The 17,573-nt window shown below is 40.1% G+C and overlaps 2 protein-coding genes and 1 long non-coding RNA gene across 3 annotated transcripts; all 3 read right to left on the bottom strand.

Moving 5' to 3' along the window:
* Positions 1 to 392: 392 nt before the first annotated feature.
* On the bottom strand, positions 393 to 4,197 carry LOC119730075 (hyalin-like). The gene is made up of 6 exons (XM_038202861.1): positions 3,971 to 4,197; positions 3,633 to 3,863; positions 3,295 to 3,525; positions 2,957 to 3,187; positions 2,377 to 2,511; positions 393 to 439 (listed from the first exon to the last, which is right to left on the bottom strand). The coding sequence occupies exons 1-6, from the start codon at positions 4,143 to 4,145 to the stop codon at positions 393 to 395; spliced, it is 1,050 nt and encodes a 349-aa protein (XP_038058789.1). The 5' UTR covers positions 4,146 to 4,197.
* A 250-nt stretch (positions 4,198 to 4,447) lies between these two features.
* Positions 4,448 to 8,654, bottom strand: LOC119730074 (prestalk protein-like). Its single transcript, XM_038202860.1, has 7 exons — positions 8,642 to 8,654; positions 8,082 to 8,228; positions 7,252 to 7,536; positions 6,856 to 7,086; positions 6,518 to 6,748; positions 6,184 to 6,410; positions 4,448 to 4,495 (listed from the first exon to the last, which is right to left on the bottom strand). Exons 1-7 carry the CDS (start codon positions 8,652 to 8,654, stop codon positions 4,448 to 4,450), a joined length of 1,182 nt encoding a protein of 393 aa, XP_038058788.1.
* An 833-nt stretch (positions 8,655 to 9,487) lies between these two features.
* LOC119730881 lies at positions 9,488 to 12,748 on the bottom strand. The gene is made up of 4 exons (XR_005271403.1): positions 12,613 to 12,748; positions 11,347 to 11,423; positions 10,736 to 10,810; positions 9,488 to 9,577 (listed from the first exon to the last, which is right to left on the bottom strand). It is a non-coding gene; the product is annotated as an uncharacterized LOC119730881 (long non-coding RNA).
* Positions 12,749 to 17,573: the final 4,825 nt, after the last annotated feature.

Genomic DNA, 17,573 nt, shown 5'->3' with positions numbered 1-17,573 from the left:
AATGAACTGCCAGCGGCTGGAATACACATTACTTCAGGAGTTGTCCCATCATCGTCAGAAGCTGTTGGATCTGGTGTCCAGGTTACCATAGCGTTGTTGGTCCTTACATTCGAAGGACAATTGTCGATCACAGGTGCTTGTTGATCTGAAATAATAATTGTTCAATAAAAGAAGGAAGTTTGCCCTTCAATTGCGATGTCGAAGAAAACGACAAAAGATACATCAAGTACAATAGTGAATTGATACACCTACCTACAGTTACATTAAAAGTGCAGATGGCCTCATTTCCAGCAGCATCAATGGCGTTACAAACAACATTTGTTGTCTCATCGACTGGAAATGAACTGCCAGCGGCTGGAATGCAGGTTACTTCAGGAGTTGTCCCATCATCGTCAGTAGCTGTTGGATCTGGTGTCCAGGTTACCATAGCATTGTTGGTCTTTACATTCGAAGGGCAATTGTCGATCACAGGTGCTTGTTGGTCTGAAATAATAATTGTTCAATAAAAGAAGGAAGTTTGCCATTAAATTGCGATGTCGAAGAAAACGACAAAAGATACATCAAATACAATAGTGAATTGATACACCTACCTACAGTTACATTAAAAGTGCAGATGGCCTCATTTCCAGCAGTATCACTCGCGTTACAAACAACATTTGTGGTCTCATCGACTGGAAATGAACTGCCAGCGGCTGGAATACAGATTACTTCAGGAGTTGTCCCATCATCGTCAGAAGCTGTTGGATCTGGTGTCCAGGTTACCATAGCATTGTTGGTCTTTACATTCGAAGGGCAATTGTCGATCACAGGTGCTTGTTGGTCTGAAATAATAATTGTTCAATAAAAGAAGGAAGTTTGCCATTAAATTGCGATGTCGAAGAAAACGACAAAAGATACATCAAATACAATAGTGAATTGATACACCTACCTACAGTTACATTAAAAGTGCAGATGGCCTCATTTCCAGCAGTATCACTCGCGTTACAAACAACATTTGTGGTCTCATCGACTGGAAATGAACTACCAGCGGCTGGAAAGCAGATTACTTCTGGAGTGGTACCATCATCGTCAGTAGCTGTAGGATCTGGTGTCCAGGTTACCATAGCGTTGTTGGTCCTTACATTCGAAGGACAATTGTCGATCACAGGTGCTTGTTGATCTGAAATAATAATTGTTCAATAAAAGAAGTAAGTTTGCCATTAAATTGCGATGTCGAAGAAAACGACAAAAGTTACATCAAGTACAAAAGTGAATTGATACACCTACCTACAGTTACATTAAAAGTGCAGATGGCCTCATTTCCAGCAGCATCAATCGCGTTACAAACAACATTTGTTGTCTCATCGACTGGAAATGAACTGCCAGCGGCTGGAATGCAGGTTACTTCAGGAGTTGTCCCATCATCGTCAGTAGCTGTTGGATCTGGTGTCCAAGTTACCATAGCGTTGTTGGTCCTTACATTCGAAGGACAATTGTCGATCACAGGTGCTTGTTGATCTGAAATAATAATTGTTCAATAAAAGAAGGAAGTTTGCCATTAAATTGCGATGTCGAAGAAAACGACAAAAGATACATCAAGTACAATAGTGAATTGATACACCTACCTACAGTTACATTAAAAGTGCAGATGGCCTCATTTCCAGCAGCATCACTCGCGTTACAAACAACATTTGTTGTCTCATCGACTGGAAATGAACTGCCAGCGGCTGGAATACAGATTACTTCAGGAGTTGTCCCATCATCGTCAGTAGCTGTTGGTTCTGGTGTCCAGGTTACCATAGCGTTGTTGGTCCTTACATTCGAAGGACAATTGTCGATCACAGGTGCTTGTTGATCTGAAATAATAATTGTTCAATAAAAGAAGTAAGTTTGCCATTAAATTGCGATGTCGAAGAAAACGACAAAAGTTACATCAAGTACAAAAGTGAATTGATACACCTACCTACAGTTACATTAAAAGTGCAGATGGCCTCATTTCCAGCAGCATCAATCGCGTTACAAACAACATTTGTTGTCTCATCGACTGGAAATGAACTGCCAGCGGCTGGAATGCAGGTTACTTCAGGAGTTGTCCCATCATCGTCAGTAGCTGTTGGATCTGGTGTCCAAGTTACCATAGCGTTGTTGGTCCTTACATTCGAAGGACAATTGTCGATCACAGGTGCTTGTTGGTCTGAAATAATAATTGTTCAATAAAAGAAGGAAGTTTGCCATTAAATTGCGATGTCGAAGAAAACGACAAAAGATACACCAAGTACAATAGTGAATTGATACACCTACCTACAGTAACATTAAAAGTGCAGATGGCCTCATTTCCAGCAGCATCACTCGCGTTACAAACAACATTTGTTGTCTCATCGACTGGAAATGAACTACCAGCGGCTGGAATACACATTACTTCAGGAGTTGTCCCATCATCGTCAGAAGCTGTTGGATCTGGTGTCCAGGTTACCATAGCGTTGTTGGTCCTTACATTCGAAGGACAATTGTCGATCACAGGTGCTTGTTGATCTGAAATAATAATTGTTCAATAAAAGAAGGAAGTTTGCCCTTCAATTGCGATGTCGAAGAAAACGACAAAAGATACATCAAGTACAATAGTGAATTGATACACCTACCTACAGTTACATTAAAAGTGCAGATGGCCTCATTTCCAGCAGCATCAATGGCGTTACAAACAACATTTGTTGTCTCATCGACTGGAAATGAACTGCCAGCGGCTGGAATGCAGGTTACTTTAGGAGTTGTCCCATCATCGTCAGTAGCTGTTGGATCTGGTGTCCAGGTTACCATAGCATTGTTGGTCTTTACATTCGAAGGGCAATTGTCGATCACAGGTGCTTGTTGGTCTGAAATAATAATTGTTCAATAAAAGAAGGAAGTTTGCCATTAAATTGCGATGTCGAAGAAAACGACAAAAGATACATCAAATACAATAGTGAATTGATACACCTACCTACAGTTACATTAAAAGTGCAGATGGCCTCATTTCCAGCAGTATCACTCGCGTTACAAACAACATTTGTGGTCTCATCGACTGGAAATGAACTACCAGCGGCTGGAAAGCAGATTACTTCTGGAGTGGTACCATCATCGTCAGTAGCTGTAGGATCTGGTGTCCAGGTTACCATAGCGTTGTTGGTCCTTACATTCGAAGGACAATTGTCGATCACAGGTGCTTGTTGATCTGAAATAATAATTGTTCAATACAAGAAGTAAGTTTGCCATTAAATTGCGATGTCGAAGAAAACGACAAAAGTTACATCAAGTACAAAAGTGAATTGATACACCTACCTACAGTTACATTAAAAGTGCAGATGGCCTCATTTCCAGCAGCATCAATCGCGTTACAAACAACATTTGTTGTCTCATCGACTGGAAATGAACTGCCAGCGGCTGGAATGCAGGTTACTTCAGGAGTTGTCCCATCATCGTCAGTAGCTGTTGGATCTGGTGTCCAAGTTACCATAGCGTTGTTGGTCCTTACATTCGAAGGACAATTGTCGATCACAGGTGCTTGTTGGTCTGAAATAATAATTGTTCAATAAAAGAAGGAAGTTTGCCATTAAATTGCGATGTCGAAGAAAACGACAAAAGATACACCAAGTACAATAGTGAATTGATACACCTACCTACAGTTACATTAAAAGTGCAGATGGCCTCATTTCCAGCAGCATCACTCGCGTTACAAACAACATTTGTTGTCTCATCGACTGGAAATGAACTGCCAGCGGCTGGAATACAGATTACTTCAGGAGTTGTCCCATCATCGTCAGTAGCTGTTGGATCTGGTGTCCAGGTTACCATAGCGTTGTTGGTCCTTACATTCGAAGGACAATTGTCGATCACAGGTGCTTGTTGATCTGAAATAATAATTGTTCAATAAAAGAAGGAAGTTTGCCATTAAATTGCGATGTCGAAGAAAACGACAAAAGATACATCAAGTACAATAGTGAATTGATACACCTACCTACAGTTACATTAAAAGTGCAGATGGCCTCATTTCCAGCAGCATCACTCGCGTTACAAACAACATTTGTTGTCTCATCGACTGGAAATGAACTGCCAGCGGCTGGAATACAGATTACTTCAGGAGTTGTCCCATCATCGTCAGTAGCTGTTGGTTCTGGTGTCCAGGTTACCATAGCGTTGTTGGTCCTTACATTCGAAGGACAATTGTCGATCACAGGTGCTTGTTGATCTGAAATAATAATTGTTCAATAAAAGAAGGAAGTTTGCCATTAAATTGCGATGATAAGAAAACGACAAAAGATACATAAAGTAAATTAATGAATTGATACACCTACCTACAGTAATATTGAAAGTGCAGATGGCCTCATTTCCAGCAGCATCACTCGCGTTACAAACAACATTTGTTGTCTCATCGACTGGAAATGAACTGCCAGCGGCTGGAATGCAGGTTACTTCAGGAGTTGTCCCATCATCGTCAGTAGCTGTTGTATCTGGTGTCCAGGTTACCATAGCGTTGTTGGTCCTTACATTTGAAGGACAATTGTCGATCACAGGTGCTTGTTGATCTGAAATAATAATTGTTCAATAAAAGAAGTAAGTTTGCCATTAAATTGCGATGTCGAAGAAAACGACAAAAGTTACATCAAGTACAAAAGTGAATTGATACACCTACCTACAGTTACATTAAAAGTGCAGATGGCCTCATTTCCAGCAGCATCAATCGCGTTACAAACAACATTTGTTGTCTCATCGACTGGAAATGAACTGCCAGCGGCTGGAATGCAGGTTACTTCAGGAGTTGTCCCATCATCGTCAGTAGCTGTTGGATCTGGTGTCCAAGTTACCATAGCGTTGTTGGTCCTTACATTCGAAGGACAATTGTCGATCACAGGTGCTTGTTGGTCTGAAATAATAATTGTTCAATAAAAGAAGGAAGTTTGCCATTAAATTGCGATGTCGAAGAAAACGACAAAAGATACACCAAGTACAATAGTGAATTGATACACCTACCTACAGTTACATTAAAAGTGCAGATGGCCTCATTTCCAGCAGCATCACTCGCGTTACAAACAACATTTGTTGTCTCATCGACTGGAAATGAACTGCCAGCGGCTGGAATACAGATTACTTCAGGAGTTGTCCCATCATCGTCAGTAGCTGTTGGATCTGGTGTCCAGGTTACCATAGCGTTGTTGGTCCTTACATTCGAAGGACAATTGTCGATCACAGGTGCTTGTTGATCTGAAATAATAATTGTTCAATAAAAGAAGGAAGTTTGCCATTAAAGGGAATATACATCATTTGCAAACATCGAAAAATAAAACTACCAAGTTTTTGCGAAATACCTTAATAGGATGTTGGTAAATGACAGTCTAAAGCATCCTGTGAAATTATGGCACCTGGTATACTGTCATTTTCAAGAAAAGTGGTATTTTTGTATCAATTTCCAACGCTGATCGGCCGATCAGCGTTGGAAACAACTGGCTTTTTTTTTCAAATACTGGCCCCAATTGACCATTGCACTTGTTTGCAATCGATTACAAACCTATGAACGGGTACGAGCCAGCTAGACTGGTTCCCTGACCTTACAATTCCCCAATGTATGTAAACTGCTCTGTTTCTTCTTATATGGAGTCAGGGAACCAGACTACAAGAAAATGATCGTTTTCCTTGGTTTTTATAGCATTTTTGAACCCAAAACCTCCAAAAAGTCAGTGTAACTATATTTGCTTTATATTTCCAACCCCCCAATTCCATCCATTTCTGAAAATTACAGCAAAAGCAAATGATGTATATTCCCTTTAAATTGCGATGTCGAAGAAAACGACAAAACATACATCAAGTACAATAGTGAATTGATACACCTACCTACAGTTACATTAAAAGTGCAGATGGCCTCATTTCCAGCAGCATCACTCGCGTTACAAACAACATTTGTTGTCTCATCGACTGGAAATGAACTGCCAGCGGCTGGAATACAGATTACTTCAGGAGTTGTCCCATCATCGTCAGTAGCTGTTGGTTCTGGTGTCCAGGTTACCATAGCGTTGTTGGTCCTTACATTCGAAGGACAATTGTCGATCACAGGTGCTTGTTGATCTGAAATAATAATTGTTCAATAAAAGAAGGAAGTTTGCCATTAAATTGCGATGTCGAAGAAAACGACAAAAGATACATAAAGTAAATTAATGAATTGATACACCTACCTACAGTAATATTGAAAGTGCAGATGGCCTCATTTCCAGCAGCATCACTCGCGTTACAAACAACATTTGTTGTCTCATCGACTGGAAATGAACTGCCAGCGGCTGGAATGCAGGTTACTTCAGGAGTTGTCCCATCATCGTCAGTAGCTGTTGTATCTGGTGTCCAGGTTACCATAGCGTTGTTGGTCCTTACATTCGAAGGACAATTGTCGATCACAGGTGCTTGTTGGTCTGAAATAATAATTGTTCAATAAAAGAAGGAAGTTTGCCATTAAATTGCGATGTCGAAGAAAACGACAAAACATACATCAAGTACAATAGTGAATTGATACACCTACCTACAGTTACATTAAAAGTGCAGATGGCCTCATTTCCAGCAGCATCACTCGCGTTACAAACAACATTTGTTGTCTCATCGACTGGAAATGAACTACCAGCGGCTGGAAAGCAGATTACTTCTGGAGTGGTACCATCATCGTCAGTAGCTGTAGGATCTGGTGTCCAGGTTACCATAGCGTTGTTGGTCCTTACATTCGAAGGACAATTGTCGATCACAGGTGCTTGTTGATCTGAAATAATAATTGTTCAATAAAAGAAGGAAGTTTGCCATTAAATTGCGATGTCGAAGAAAACGACAAAACTTACATCAAGTACAAAAGTGAATTGATACACCTACCTACAGTTACATTAAAAGTGCAGATGGCCTCATTTCCAGCAGCATCACTCGCGTTACAAACAACATTTGTAGTTGCATCCACTGGAAATGAACTACCAGCGGCTGGAATGCAGTTAACTTCAAGATTGGTCCCATCATCGTCGGTAGCTGTAGGGTCTGGTGTCCAGATTGCCTTAGCGTTGTTGGTCCTTACATCCGAAGGACAATTGTCGATCACAGGTGCTTGTTGATCTTTATTGTTTTCGTTATTGTTGAATAAAAAAAGGAAAGAGAAAAAAGATAAAGTGTCCCGCTCCTTTTCATTATCAAGTACAATGGTAATTAATTTAATTGATGGATACTAATTAAGTGAAGCGGTTGTCAGTGATTTTTGTAAAATGTTCTTGTAAAACGTACCAAAGACAACGTTGAATGTACAGGTAGTCTCTCCTCCAGCCGTATCAGTTGCTGTGCAGTTGAAAGTGGTCTCGTTGCTTGTAAGATGTAATGCACCACTAGTCTCTACGCAATGTATGGGCAAGGAGTTCATAACGTTATCGGTAGCTGTGACGTCAAGGTCTGAGATGATATCGCTCACTACATCTTTATTCGTCCTCACATCGTTGCAACTATCTATCGTTGGTGGTGCACCGTCATCTGCAGCACAGGGTGTTCTGGACGAGACATTTATTATCGCAGGGTCTAAGTATCAAAGATTCACGTACGAAAGTGTCAAAGCGGTTAACAATCCTCTACGTTTCTGTCCGATATCTCCTGTGCCTAACAAGTTCAAGGCATTGGTAGAACATATCAAGGATATTCCCTTTGGACTACTCGTCACATGTCTAGTGATTCAAGTGCAGGTCTTGCCAAAAAAATGTCCTGTTTTGAGGATGTCTTTTTTGTCACGCAATGGTTACTAACGAATGCCATTCTTACAAGGTTACAAATGTTCAAAGTTCAAAAAATGGCTTCTTTGCATTATTGCAGGTGTTTTTTACTCACCCTGTATGTAAAATGAAATTTCCATTCACATTTTTTTATTTTCAAGCGAGTCCGAGAGTCACCACTCTTTTGTATTGTCTTTCTGATCAGTTCCTATGAAAGAAATGTTAAACTAATGGGTCATTTTTAATGAGGGTAAAATACTGTTTAGATTTTTTGTGATAAAAAAAAATAAATGTCATAATTACATGTATCTTACTATTATAGCTGGTGAACCATTAGCAACGTGTACGCCTACGTACCATAACAAGCCTGGCCGGAATCCGGAGGCGTTGCTGGGTTACAGTAACAGCACAGGACGCCCTCTCGTTGAGATATGCATTTTCCGCCGTTTTTGCAGGGAGAACTTGAACATACGTCATTCAGCGGTGGATCATTTCGCACTCGGACTATTTAAAACGAGGTATAGAATATGACCAATAATGAAGGAAAGATCACTGAGATTTAGTTGGCAATTTCTAAAATGAAGTTTGTTCGTTACAAAGGGACATCTTTAAATCGGCAAACACATGTTTAAAATTTAACAATGTTGCAAGTATAGGTACATGTAATACATTTTCAGCTTAAAAGCCATGACCTATAATGTGTAAAATGCGTATAAACCAATGATACAGTTCGTGTTTTTTTACAAGACAAACAAAAAGCTTTCCACTTTGTGTTTGTATGTTATTATAACGTAGGAGGGGGCACATTAGTGGCTATTGTCTGCCATCTTGATATGTTATCTATTGAAATACGTATGGGTAACTGTGTCTTCGGAAAAGTATCCCTAAAGCCTTTGCACTGTGCAAAGTTATATTACCATTGATCTTCATTGTATAATGGAGAGCAATTTATTTATTTATTATTTATTTATTTATTTATTTCTTGTTTATCCTGGGAGACCTTTTCAGTGGAACACTGTTTTTCAAAGGTGCCAAGCAGTTATAACAAACATACAATAGTATAAAATAGAAAAACAAGCAATAAATACATTAAAAGATATAATTAAGAAGATAAATAAACAGTAAGATGAGACACGGTTAATCACGGTTGCTACATTGGCAGTAAAAAGACAAAAACAAGACAAACATGTACCATATAATATTAAACTATCAGGTTCGTGTAGAGGCGCTTAAAACTTGCAAGAGTATGGGAGGCAATGGATGTTTCAGTGTCGTAGGGAGGTTATGACGTTTTCCTGAGTAGGATTTGGATAAAGAAGGAATTAGATTACCTTGTGAAACAGACCTAGTATTGTTTGAGTGGGTACTAGAAACAAAATGAAAACAGTCACAAAGTTGAGGAGGCAATTTGGATGTTTAACTCTTATACACTAGAGTAGTTAAGTGAAAATCTTGTCTTTCACTTAGAGATTGCCATCTAAGAGTAGATGGACATTACATTTTGATCTAATGGAGATCAATGACTTTTACTATGGGACTTTCCCAGTATAATGCGACACCCATATAATCCAATCAATAGGCCTAATTTCATGACGTCACAATGACTGCGTCTTCATTGCAACGACAATAATGAGTGCCTGCGCAGTACGGTTCACATTGAGTACGTAGGTATGGGTTAAATGCATTGAACCAATGGCTAAAAAATGCCACTGAAAATGTGACATCATCAAATCAGGTCTATAATTTAGCCTACCTACCCACTGAGCATATCTGTGTCGTTACGCCGTTGCATTCCCCGGTTGCCACAGTAGGCAATAATGGGTTGAGACACGTATTGGTTCGGTTGCATGAATCTACATAACAGAGAAAACAAAGGTAACAGAGATTGAGAATTGAACCGCAAAGGAATCTAACAAAAAAAAGTAATGATCCCTTTTATTTGGTTAATTCTTGTAAATGTACTGTCGCGTTGTCAACACTTGGGATCCATTGCTTTCCATTTGAAGGGGTGGTTGAAGTGACCAAGTCCAGGATTTTTCAGGGTAGTTAGGTGGCTGAGTTGCCATCAACCAACATTTAGAATTTTAGTGACGTTGTAAGGAGTAATTAAACATTGTTGAGATAGAAGGGGTATAAGGTCCAATTCAGTGGCGGATGGGGGTGCTTGGGGTGATCCACCTCCCCTTTTGATATCCTCGCCCGCGATATTTCCCCAAAACAGGATCCGATACACTCGAAAGAGGGCAACCGTTCTGTGTTATGCATATTGGTAGAATATCCTGAGTTTTAGAGAGTAAGTTATCAAAGGAATAAGGGTATTTAAATCAGCGACGCTATAGGCAGAGTCGTGGAGTGGCTAGAAGTACAGGATGAGTAATAAAGAAAGTGACAGAGATTAATTATTTTACCCTTAAAAGCATGCAAATTTGATACACCAATGAAGCACGTATTAAGCGAGCACGTTCTTTCATATCTGTTAAAAACGTTACTGAAATTGATCTTTGCTATCAGAACTTATGCAAAAGAACACATTTCTACAGCTGTCCATGGAATGCTAGATATTTTGAAGCTATTCATTTGGGTGGGAACCAGATATTACCACACAGGAATTCAAATTCAAATGAGATTTAATGAGAGTCAAGACTGAAACATTACTTTCACCGTCTGATTTTGTTTTGTACATAAATCAAGTCCTATTTCTGAGAATGAAAATGGTGATTATTGTCTGTTTTGCTTTGCAAGTTTTCTTTCATCGTATAGTATTCATCAATGCGTATCGGTGAATGCTCAGTGGTGGACAGCTACATTTTTGTGGTATTTCTATTAAATTTAAAATTAGCAATAACTTGTGAAAATAGAGTACACAAATTACGTGAAAGTTACTATCGTTAATAACATGGACTTGATTTATTCCTATTTATTGTTATTAAAATTGGAGCGTACCGCATATCTTTTTAGTATTTTTCGTTATTCGGTATAGGTGCATTTACATCACATGTACACACACTTACCAAAGCGAGCCTGTTTCTCAAACCCGTCTGGAAAGACGCAATCGTAAGTCGAAACTGATGATGGGGTACAAAAATCTATTTAAAAAAAAAATACAAGTACAAGGTGCATTACCTGCCATATTATACCATTTTTTAGTTCTTACTGCAGTAGTTATTCTTGGCACATGAACATGGGTAAAAAAGACATGCGCAATACCATCAAGGAGATAAAAGCTCGATCATGTTCTATTTTTGCGTTTTCATGGAACGCAATGGGATACTTGCATGGGATACTTGCATTGTTCTCTCCCACCTCTCTTCTTTAGAATTTCCCTTGTCGGGCACGGTCGAACGACGACGGATTTGTAGGGTACCGTTTTGTTCCTCATTTTGTGAGTGTATACACAAAGTACCCTTTCGTAAAAACCCTGTGACGCCCATGCACACAGTCCCTCAAGAAAATTGATCTGATGTGTTTTCTATATTGATACATTAAAGAAAAAAGACGAGCGTTCTCGACCTTTTTCATCAGTAGTCAAAACTCCCCCATTAATTTGATTAGCCTCTTAATTCTTTTGAAAACAATTCTTGGCTACAATAGTCCTCAAAAAGAGATATGAAATATAACTTACCAGCTTGACTGTCCCTCAACCAACCGGACGTTACCATGAAAACAATCCAAATAAAATGGGCACCCATCTGGATAATTCTGGACAAAATAGTATAGAAATACTGACTGCTCCTATTATTGTGCAGTGAAACTAGCCTCCCCACGTGATCCATGGAGTACTCTGGTTTGCCGAGATGACGCAGAGTGAAAATAGAACGTTCCACTGATCACTGGGGGAGGCCATTTTTACTGTGTCACGAGTTAAAGCAATCGATTAGTTTTATAACGACTCGCTTATTTGATAAAAGTCTTTCTGATGATCAAACCCAAATTATTATGGGGTTGACGAGTTATTGTGAATTGGTTTGCGTTTCTTATGTAGGTTTTATTTCTGTCGAACAATTACCGTGCGTGCGTACATGTACATGTAGGCCTACCATTATGGTCGGCCTGACGACCTGTGTGTGCTGGAAAAAAACCTTTTAATCTGAAATTATAGTAGAAGAATACAAAAATAAAACAGAAATGCATAGTTTGGTTCGTAAATAAAATAAAAGGATGAAAAAGTAGACCGTTCCAAAACGGCGAACGGTGCGAACCGCGCGCCGGCAAAAATGATGTCACCGTGCACGGGCGGCCACGTTGGGCCGTCCACATGAGGCACCGGCCCGGCTTCCGCCATGCGGAAAATCACGCTGCGCTATATCGGTCAGCGGCCAAAAAGCGCTCGAGCTCTGCATTCGCTGCCTGAATATGTCATCAGGCAGGTATGTGCGTTGGGGCGCGGTATATACGTTGTCGCACTGACAATATTAGTATACCATGGTGACGAGATCTCGGCCAATCAAGAGCAGAGTCTGTGAGATGTCATAAAATCTGTTAAACAATTTTTTTGACTTCTGCCGCGTCGAATTCCATGTCAAGTATTACATTATCTCTCAGCTAAAAAAAGGTTACTCAGTAACAATGTCAGTTGGACGGTCACTCCGTCATCAGTGAGTCGGTTAGTCAATAATGTCCATGTTACTATCCGGCTGAACATCCCACCAAAATAGCTTCCAGATATCTTCGTTGTCTGACACAGACATAATCCATCACAGTAATATCGGATTATGATTATTATGCATTAAGCTTAAGTCTGCTCTTTTCTTGAATTCAATGTTCGTTATCTTAAGTTTAAACTATTCCTGACACAAAATAGTGTGGTCTTCCACTATTTCAAACTAAATGAAATGTCTTCATGTATGCCCGCCAAAAACTACTGCCCTCCCCGTACACCATCACTAACCTGCGTCTCGGCCTTACTACAGTCCAATGTTGTCCTATGTGTGATTCATTTCTGGTCCGCCCAATTTCTGCTCATCTTTTTGGAGTCCAAGTTCATGAAGCCAGCGTCTGTAAGCATCCAAGATCCAAGTTGGATAATCAGTCGCCTAACCGTATTACACCTTGCTAATTGTGGTGTGAGAAACTCACAGACTGGCTCCGTCGGTAGGGTTTAATATAATCATATACGTGTCGGTCTGTTGAAGCGCGCTATGGGCGTATAGCCGATAACTAGACCTATATAATATTGCTCGGTAACCCAATTTTCACACCTATTTCTGGGACGCAAGTTGTTTTTTTGTAGACCAGCATTCCTAACAGCAAAGTCATGAGTGCTAATATACCTGACCCCTTCGGATTCCAATCATGTCTAGTGCGATCATGCATGACCGCGACCGGTTTGGCTGTTTTTTTTTTTCTTCCAAGTTTAGCAGTGGTTCGCAATTTGTTGAGCAAATGGAGGCCGTGCCTTGGGCAGTGTTGTAGGTCTCGAGACCGGTCTCGGTCTCGAGACCGGTCTCGAGACCACTTTTTGCTGGTCTCGGTCTCGGTCTCGGTCTCGGAAGCTGTGGTCTCGGTCTTGGTCTCGGTCTCGGTCCCCTTTGGTCTCGATATTTTGGCTGGTCTCGGGTCGAGACCGGCAATATTGTAGCTTTTACAGCTCGATCGATTACTTTGTGTTCTCTTCGTTCAGTACCGTTGTTATTTAAAACATTTGCTAGCCCGTAGATCAAGCTTGTTATATATCGCGGTCGGTTTGGACTCGCCTGCACGTTGGAAAGTCCCCAAAGTACATGTAAAGCTCCAGCAGTACCAGTTACTGAACGATTTGGAACAAGTTCGGCATTTATCTGTTGAATCGGCCACATAAAGCAAAGTATAAACTTGTACATGTAACAATTTATGCAATAAGTGTCAACCATTTTCGGGGATTGTGTAGTTTAGCCCACCCCTGTGGGCGTAATCACTTGCATTTTGTATTCTGATATTAAATGAGGTGCTTCAAATTAGTTATATTTTCGACCCCACACAATGTTCTCTTTAATTTGGGACAGTATTTTGACAGTATTTTTAATTAAATTTTTCTACCTGATTTTCCAGCTTTGAACTCACACACTCTTAGGGGCCATTCAGAATTTTCAGTGTTTTAAAATTTCGATCTTTTTTCCAAATTGTGGGTGGGTGGGTCAAGCTAAATAATTGAAAATCGAAATTCACTTTCCATGGAAAAAAAGATACAAAAACAAAGAAAGATAGATCTTTTGACTTGCAAACGCGCAAACGTTCCGATATCGCGATGCGTGTTTCTTTTCCAACTTCGTCCCCTGTATGTACTGTCAGTGGCATAGCCAGGAATTTTTCAGTGTGTGTGTGTGTGGGGGGGGGGGGGCTTGAACATTTCATGGGGGGGGGGGCGTCATGTAGATCAATGATATTTTTTTTCGAAACTCAAAATCTCAGTGGGGGAGGCGACTGGGGGGTGGGCGACAAGGTTTCATGGAGGGGGGGGATGGCGCCTCCCACGCCCCCCCCCCCCCCCCCCGTGGCTACGCCACTGCAGGTCATACAGTTAAAGTTTATGTAAACTTGTATGAAAAGTCAAAGAAAAGTAACTCTCATGATCTATTTGACACCAAGTTTGTGTTAACTTTCCGGTAACACCCTAAAAAAATTATCCAGACAAATATGTTTATTTTGTAACATTTTATGTTCGTCTGTCGGTCTTCTATGGTGTTATGTTTACTTTTAGGTACCTTCAATGGTACTATGTATAATTAACCTGTTCATTTGTTTAATTAAACTAATAACGCACATATAGTTGCCAAATATGGCACTAACAAGTTTGAGGTCGGCAATTTCGTCTTTAAAAATCTTGGTACGTCGGGTTACCGTACACACAATTGTCCTGGAAATAACAGTACCAAAGTACAGAAAGTCGTACGCAAGAGCTCCCCAGCAAGTATCGCTGACGCCATTAGGCCTATGATTCCAAAAATTTTCACTGTGTCACACAGTGAAATAACTAAAAAGCGTCGTTGTATTGTGGACACATAAAAGCATTCAAGTCGCGTTCTTGCACACTTTCTGCAGGTCGACTGGATATCCTTGAACCACTGCCCCTGCTTTGCATAACAAGTGCACATCAATGAACGATTCGACTTTTATTCAAAGAAATTTCTATGTACAGTCACCAGACTCTATTCAGTAAAGTCCCCGTCAAAACGAAAGTATACAATCCACGTGCATAACGCACGGCTACGCCATCGTACAGTGTGGCAGGGACACCAACAAGTAAAACAATTAAACATTTAAAAAAAAAAAATGGATAAATATTCTGATTGAATTTCGTTAAAAGATACTTTTTGGTGAGGTATCACATATTTTATCACATAAAAGAGGATGACCAACAACTTCACGCCGCCACTGAACTAGACACACATGTACATGTACATGGTGTTCAAGTACATGTACATGCAAGTGCATGTACATGTACAGTCATGTTCAGTTTTTTTATTAATCGAAATTAGGGGTGGGTGGGTGGGTCAAAATAATTTGGAAAAAAAGTCGAAATTTTAAAACATTGAAAATTCTGAATGGCCCCTTACATGTACAAGTTACCACCCACTGTTGCCATGAGAGTGTATGATGAGACCCAATTTTCTGGCTGCTCATTTTAAAGTACCCCATTATTCCTCAAAAATTAAAAATCCCGTTCAGAAAAAAATAAAAATCCATATCTAGCACATTCTGGCTACCACCTCGCAACTTGTGGGTCTACATGTACAAGTCCACATTCTATGACAAAAATTTAAAAAATAATTCAACATTTTCTAGCTCCCATTTTTTAAAATCAAGTACACAAGTCTTGTTAGAAGTTAAGTCCTAAATTTATTTTAGGAAAAAAGAGGCAATGTAAAATTAAAATTTCATCTTTAAATATCCGTTAGAAGTCATAGCTGAAACCAAGGGGGTGAATGTGGAGTTTAGGATCCGAGTTCCTATAACAGATGAAACATCTACCCTTAACTTTTTACTTTTGTCACGATTGGGTGTAGACAACATGTCAAAGCCCATGTTTCTTAAGTGTAACTACTTTTTGCTCAAGTAAGGTGTCATGTATCAATTTGTCAACACTGCCACTGGTCGAAATTTTGGTCTGTATTCTTTGTGAATAGAAAGGTAAATTTTTCAACTATAATAACGTGTCTTGTTTTTTTTTAATTTCGACTTTTGTTATTCATTATCAGCGGTCTCGGTCTCGGTCTCGGTCTCGGACCATATTGGTCTCGGTCTCGGTCCGCCTTGAAGGGGCTGGTCTCGGTCTCGGTCTCGGTCTCGAATCTTCAGGTCTCGGTCTTGGTCTCGGTCTCGGACTATCCGGTCTCGACTACAACACTGGCCTTGGGACTGACCTCTTTTGTCTGGCTTTCTTTGGTGCACGCGATAAAAAGCCATATCCTTTTTCACGCTAACCGAATCTGCCCTCACGGCAATATTTGCATTTGAATAAAATTATTGCGCTTACAGTAATACTTCTAGAAAAAAAAACATGACGTCACTAGCTGAAGCCCAACTGTGCATACTGTATGGGTGGAAAATGGAGACGCAAATAACTTTGCCTTGAACGTCTGCCAGGAAAACAATTTAACTGCTGGAATTACTGCGCACAAAAATGTGACATAAGAAACGTTTTGCTACGAAATAGACGCAGTCATACGGTTGCGAAGGGCGATTTCTAAAGGTTACGTAACACTTCATTTTGAATGAAACTACATGTGCACACACAATGTTCACGTTGGCGGGCGAAATCTTTGAAAATTAATTTCTCCCGTTTGGAAGTCCATATCTACATGCAACCAAGTTCCTATCCATTATAGTGTGCAGTAAAAAAATTGAGAAAATCCTCCTTCACGAGTTATTAATTGATAAATATCAACCTTTTTGCCGGCTTTCATTGGTCGATACCGAGACCCACGCCAAAACACGCCGAGTGACGCTAATGAATATGCTAATCTACAATACGATATTGTGTGGCTTGGCTGAAATCGGTCAACCGTAGCGCCTAAGGCGCTTTGCTGAACAATGCATGCATGACTTGGTGGCAGAAATCATCGTCGAAATTTTCCATGGAGATAGTTGAAAGTGTAACACTAGCGTTTGCAACAACAGATTAAGCTGAAATTCGGAAGATACTTAGATGATATAAGGGTTCAAGTACTCTGAAAAAACAATTTTGAGAAATCCCTAGAAATTGATATAAATACAGAGATTTGGAGAAGTTTTCGAACGATTTCTTCCAGACTTGAAGGTCAGCTTTGACAGTAAACAGTATTGAGATTCCGGCATTGATGACGGCGATTATTTCACTGACATGAAGTTTAGAATTTCTTCTTCCGTTATAATTTAATTTTCAATCATATTGTGCATAGAAACACAACGTTCAAAAGGCCAATATTTTTTGTGGTGCATGAATTTCACTGCTCTGCTATAGCGTCCAAGTACGTAATCGGATTAGCTTTGTTTTACAACGGCAGACGCTTTGCCTTAGCAACTACATGACCGCTATTGTCCCATAGTGCCCATAATCGTCCGCTTGGAACAGCGTAGACTTGACCCAAGTCGGACTTAGTACTCTGCTGTGTTTAAACCGTACGCGTACTTTGCTTTGTTCAGAATTCAATCCATACGCGTAATATTAATGGCCCTGGCTCATTGATCTCATTACAGCCTCGACTCCATGACATGATGGGAAACAACATGGCGCAGCAAGATCTCGTACCCATGGGAACGAGGTTGATCTCATTAGTAATGGAGATCAATGCCTTAGCTTATATAGGGCGCCCTCATCTGGTTGCCGTTCCGCGGTTTTATGAAATACGGACTCATTGGTGGTATTGTGCATGCTCATGCATAGATAATTAG

Source organism: Patiria miniata, unplaced genomic scaffold, assembly GCF_015706575.1.
Source record: "Patiria miniata isolate m_02_andy unplaced genomic scaffold, ASM1570657v1 HiC_scaffold_22, whole genome shotgun sequence".
Classification (NCBI taxonomy): Eukaryota; Metazoa; Echinodermata; class Asteroidea; order Valvatida; family Asterinidae; genus Patiria; species Patiria miniata.
This window is presented reverse-complemented; position numbering and strand designations above follow the sequence as displayed.